Raw genomic sequence first — 6,031 nt, 5'->3', positions numbered from 1 at the left:
GTTTTTTGGAGTAATTGAACTATTGTAGCGCTGAAATGAGAAATGAAAACGACAAAAATGCTTTACATATTTTCAACAAATGCTCAAAATTCAATCATAAATTATCTTTTAATGCTAACAATAGTGACAATCTACATTAAAAAAACGTAATTGAGTATATCTAAAAGTAAACAACTTTACTCAATCACTTGATCGCGATGAGAGAACTTTATAAGAAATAATAAACTTGAGATTATTTATGAAAAATAACCATGTATTTTTTTTAATGCTTTGAAACTAATTGAACATCGAACTTTCTTTGACAATTAGAGTATTCATTTATGTAAAAAAATATTTTCAAAACATTTGAAATCGAAAGTAGGGTCGTTTCCGATAAATCTTACGCGCATCCCTTTTCATATGTTCGACGATGACACCACAGCCATATTTCGCGCGCATTCATATGCATTCTTCCGTCCTTTGCGATTTCATAGTGGACGGTAGCGGGCATTTTTGTGATCGACGCTTCTGTAATTTTGGTGGTGTTATAGATTTAGCATAGTTATTCAGTTTTTATTACTGTTGACTTTGATATAAATAATTTGTTAATTCATTTTACTACATTACTTTAAGGTAAGCATATCAAATTTCTCTGTTTTACGCGTATGAATTGTCCGGTACCGGTTATGAAAACACGTGGTTTCCACACATCCCGATATTATTACTTTACACGCGTGGAATTACATATATTTGTTGTACGCGTGTCTCCTCGTGGTGGATAAGTTACATCGTCTTGTTGGGAATTTGGTTCTTTAGGTTATTTGATTCAACGCGTATGGTCCAATGCATGTGTCATAAAAAGAACGATGCAACGTATATAGAGTGCATTCACATTCCAGCGCTTGATTTTCTCCGTTGTTGCATGCCAACCTCTTATTTCATTGCGAATTTCTAACCAGTACTCTCTTTCCAAACGCTTTAAAGTATGTTAACATAAATTAGAACTTTGTTGCGTACACAGTATTCTTTCGGTTTTTGTACCAGGTTATGTGTTATAAAATTTATAAAATACTAAACTCTACATATTAAGATTTAAATACGGATGATATAAGTGATATTTCATTTAGGAAAATAACTGGTAATAAGTTTTTGGTGTAAATTAAATTGTAAATTTTATTAAATGTGTAGTTTCTATAACAGAAAGCCGAACTGGCCAACTAATTCCCACATGTTCTTATTTCAAAACTGGATTTATGAACGGTGATTGTTTCGCTATTTGTTTAAAGTAAAATATTTTAATTCAATGATTTGTAGCAATATTTCTGAAATATTTCCTAGGGATGTTTTGAATTTTCTATAATTTGAATGTATATTTGTTGTAAGTTACAATTTAATTGCTTTTACTCATTTTAATTCAGATTGCACAAGAAAAATGTTTTTGCCCCATTTAAAAAAAATCTCTAAAAAAATAATTTTTGTTGATTCGTTTGTTGACTGAGATTTATGAATAAGTGATTCAGCGTAAAATTATCTAGCGTTAGAATTAAATTAAATTACAAACTCATTTATCTTATCATATAAAATATCCAACAAAATTAGAGCGCTGTTCACCGAGTATTATAAATTCTGAAAGTTACGAATTTTTGTAACATCTAAGATTGTTAAAATTACTTGTATTTATTTTTAATTTATTTAGAATGTATTACTCAACACAGCTTTTCAAAAATAATCCGTAAAAGTGGTGAAACAAATTTATGAATTAAAGTATTGCCCGTTGCTTATTTCTTTAGTAAATTACAATTTTTCTATTCCCGAAACATGGGAGAATTTTTATTACTTTTTTATCACATTACTATTTATAAAATTTCCATTTCTGTCCATCCCGGTTGTAATTTTTTTCTTGTGTTTTTACTAGTAGCAAATGAATATTTTTCAAATATATTATTATGAAGTTATTGGAGCAGTTATGTTGTTGTCTCACTATATTTTATTTAAATTTATGATTCAAATTTCAAACTTGACACTGGCTAGAACACCGCAGTGGGAGGGAGGTGAAAGCCATTAAAAAAATAAAGAAGAAAGATGTAAAAAAGTATTCTTCAGAGCAATGTTAAAAATAGTGAATTTCCAACATTTACTTTTATTACTTTAATATCGGATCGTGAATTATAAAAAAGCCTGGCTTGAGATTTTATATATATCTGATTTGGTGACTTCTCACCTTTGAAAAAATAAGCTTTAACGAAAATAGTACAGAAAAATTTAAGAAAAAAATACGTAATCTTGTTAGTTTATCAGAGTTGTGAGACATGTGACATATACTGCTCTAGATTATTTTATGGAATTAGTTTCAAAATGGATCTGCAATTGTGACAAATTTTACTTAAAATGTGAATGTTTTATTTTTATAGCACCACAGCAGAGGCAATCAATCATGAGTTCAACTGTTTGCTACAAGTGCAGCCGACCCGGGCACTTCGCCCGCGAGTGCACACAGGCGGGGGCCGGGGGGGGCGCACCGGGGGGCGGAGCCCCCGGGGGGGGCAGGGACCGCGACGGCGGCTACCGCGGCGGGGACGGCGGATACAGCCGAGGTCGCGAGAAGTGCTACAAGTGCAACAGGCAGGGCCACTTCGCCCGCGACTGCAAGGAGGAGGCCGACAGGTGCTACAGGTGAGGAGAGGAGACCAGATGAGAGGGCGCACACTCTTGCATAATGAAAGCGACCACCCTTTCCCCTAAACTGTTTTTAAAGACTAGTGTCTTTCTTCTGTATCATATATTCACTATCAATTTTTTCTAAAAGTAATTAACGCAAAATTATTAATTGCAATCAAACTGCGAAAATAGCAAAACAGAAATTTTAAGATCTTACATTGTAATCCTCATTGTAGTACTGTCAATTTGTGATCAATCAAATACACATGGTCAGTACAATCGCCCTTTTCTAATTTCCCAGCATGATGATAGTGAAGGAATATATTGTTAATTCTAAATAGACTGCGGCTTTGCATCCCAGATTCCACTTCAAAAGGAAGAACGTAGTGTTGTTATACAATCAAAACACACAAATGACCTAAAACCCCTATACATAATATATAGAAATATTCAAAGAATTTGCCCAAACCACCGCGCAGCACTCAAACAATGAAAAAAAAAAACAATCCACATTCCTAAGCACATAAGTAGATCAACTCTCATTTTGCAGGTGTAATGGGACTGGCCACATAGCTCGCGACTGCACGCAGAGCCCCGACGAGCCGTCGTGCTACAACTGCTCCAAGGTTGGCCACATCAGCCGCAACTGCCCGGAGGGCGGTCAGGAGCGCGAAGGTCGCTCGTCGCTGTCGTGCTACAACTGCAACAAGTCCGGCCACATCAGCCGCAACTGCCCGGATGGCGCCAAGACGTGCTACAACTGCAACAAGACCGGCCACATCAGCCGCGATTGCGACCTCAACGATCGGAACTAACGATGCGCTCGGGCGCAGTCGTCGAGGTTCTGGATTATTCTTTCAATTCTGCAAATTTTCACGGTGCGGGCGTGGTGTAACACTCGGCCACTCGGCGCGCCCCGCAGTTCCAGGAGTTTAGATCTTAAGACAGTTAAAGGTGTAAGAAAATTTCAAAGTTATGTTTTTAATCATATTTTTGCGAAATAGATGGAATGGAGAAATATGTTGTACATGTTGAATTGTGCACTGCCCCCCCTTTGTCCTGTATATATCCGTTACTTATATACTACATATTATATATATACGCGTATATTATTAACTTATTAGCGGGAAGCAATATCGCTTCTGTATAGACGACGATCTTGATGATCCGAGAGGGGGAATCTTTACCTATTAATTATGTGGAGAGGCCTAAGCGTTACATTTTATAAAATTACAGAGTATTTATATATTTTGTACAAATTGTTTTTTCCAAAGATAAAATCATGTTGATTTATCTCCAACACTCACTGTGTTTTCCTTCTGACGGGAGGAGGAGAGGCTGAGAGGGAGTTTCCTAGTTCCCACTGAGGGAGAGGCGCGCGTACGAGCACCACTGGTCACCGTCCGCCGTCCGCTGTACAGTGTCAGTATTAGTGGACGCCCGCCTCACCCCCACGTGGCTCAGTACCCTCATTATCCCTATTTCGAAGTTCCTATTCCGATGGAGGAGGGTTAAGTGGGAGACGTAGTTTTGTATCGATCATTCTACATGAGATGTGATAAATAATCATTAATACGCATAACTTTGGAAACTAGACCTATTGCTTACTTCCTAAATCTTAAAACAGATGAAATTCCTGTAATTATTATCTGCACGCACCCGTTACACTTGAGTACCGGCCGTGTGTTCTTATCACTTGACGAGAACTTTTAGTAAATACATTTTCCTTTAATCTCATTCTGTTTTTTATAATATCTTCTGCAACACAATATGAGTCACATCTGATGGGGAGTTACATGGAGCGAAGGTGATGTATTACCATGGAGGAGGTTGGTATTTATCACCTGTGCAAGATTTAGACTATTAACCATATCTGCAAAATGATAAAAAAATATATTAAAGATTCAGGAAGGTCTTTCTTTCGCATTGATGTAAATAAGGGCTTTGGTCAATTTATGTTATTGATAAAAACTTCGAATCCAACGGATTTTATAGTCAATTTTTTTTTTTTGACAAAATGATTTATAAAAAGGTAGTCGTAATTAGTCAAAAATCTGTGCTACTATAAATTTTATTTTTCACTTTTGAAATAGTTCTGTATTGTAAGAAGCCTTTGTTTTAACAATGCCTCAGGTCTCTTGATTATTTTGGATCTGGAATTTATAAGTCAATTGGGAAGCAGCAGCTTCAAAAATATTTAATTCAAAATACTTAAGTCATTTCTGTAGATGCTTTGAATCATTCATCGCTAATTGACACTCGTGTTCAATTGATATTTAATGCACGATGTGATCAGAATAGTTCCATAAAAATTTCAAAGGAATCATTAGGTTTTATACCTTTTAAAAAAAAACAAACATTGGCCTTGCCCAAATATCTTAATTTTTGAGCCATTTTCTATTAGTTGTAAATAACTTTGAAAATGGGTAACAAATTGTGGTAGAGTGGGGTTTGAACCTCTAACCTTAGATCCAAGAGTCCGTGACACTACTACAGGACCACAACCTGTCTCTAGCACCATGACCGTTGCAAATTAGTAGATGAAGATAAGATAATTTCAAAGAAGTGTCACCATATGTTGTGTAAATGAGTTTAAAAAAAAAAAAAAAAGATTCTACGTTACTCCATTTTGTTTTAAATAACAGCATCTTGAGTCATGCTCTAAGGGTATGTAGAGCGTTTAGAACTCAACTATTCTTTTAACTTCTACATTTAGTAAAACTCAAATTATGAGTAAACTCTATAACTCAGATCGATGAGTGCCAGGTTTTATTGCTTTTAAAATAATACGGTGAATTGGAATCACATAAAAAAAATTCTTAAAACATCCAGCAAAGTTAATATTACAATTAAATTCAAATTAAAAACTTCTCTATAATTTTTTTATTTCCTGATAACGATCCAGATACTTGGCAATCCGGATGACTGGACTTCTGATAAACGGAGTTCTACTGTATTTGAATGCAAAACTGGGGCATTTTGGGGTTTCAAAAATATTTGCGACTGTTGTACAGGTATGGCAACACTCATCAGTTTTGCCAGTCTAAAATTTTTATTTAAACCATATAAAAGTATGATTACTATTTTTTCTGCCACAAAAACATCGGCAACACAATATCCTGGAAATCCACCAGTGAGATAACAATCACCGCATGAAAATAGAAGGCAATTGGAGAATGCAGTATTAGCATCTGTTGACTTAAATCTAATTGTTTTTTTTAATTCTTTTTACAACTAGTAGAAATAGTGCAGTAAATTGCTGTAAAAAATGTCTAATTCAGATCATGGCGGTCTTATATACGAAACAATTTAGTAAGTCTAAATTTTCATTGTCAGCACAGATTAGACGTATAGGGTCTGGCAGTGAAATGTGACTATTTCAAAATCTAATTAC

The 6,031-nt window shown here is 35.2% G+C and overlaps 1 protein-coding gene across 1 annotated transcript; it reads left to right on the top strand.

The window, feature by feature from the left end:
• The first annotated feature begins 436 nt into the window (after nucleotides 1–436).
• CNBP (CCHC-type zinc finger nucleic acid binding protein) lies at nucleotides 437–4,374 on the top strand. Its single transcript, XM_088241806.1, has 3 exons — nucleotides 437–612; nucleotides 2,391–2,652; nucleotides 3,188–4,374. Exons 2-3 carry the CDS (start codon nucleotides 2,414–2,416, stop codon nucleotides 3,450–3,452), a joined length of 504 nt encoding a protein of 167 aa, XP_088097932.1. The 5' UTR covers nucleotides 437–612; nucleotides 2,391–2,413; the 3' UTR covers nucleotides 3,453–4,374.
• The last annotated feature ends 1,657 nt before the right edge of the window (nucleotides 4,375–6,031 follow it).

This window comes from Micrasema longulum, unplaced genomic scaffold (genome assembly GCF_059751315.1).
Source record: "Micrasema longulum isolate JH-2025_06_02 unplaced genomic scaffold, ASM5975131v1 h1tg003079l, whole genome shotgun sequence".
Taxonomy (NCBI): domain Eukaryota; kingdom Metazoa; phylum Arthropoda; class Insecta; order Trichoptera; family Brachycentridae; genus Micrasema; species Micrasema longulum.
Note: the sequence above shows the minus strand (reverse complement) of the source record. Positions and strands in the feature narration are given on the sequence as shown.

Coding starts and splice junctions, on each gene's coding strand:
- CNBP (XM_088241806.1), top strand. CDS start 2,414: ATGAGTTCAACTGTTTGCTACAAGTGCAGCCGACCCGGGCACTTCGCC. Junction 2,653..3,187: donor GAGGCCGACAGGTGCTACAG/GTGAGGAGAGGA, acceptor CTCATTTTGCAG/GTGTAATGGGACTGGCCACA.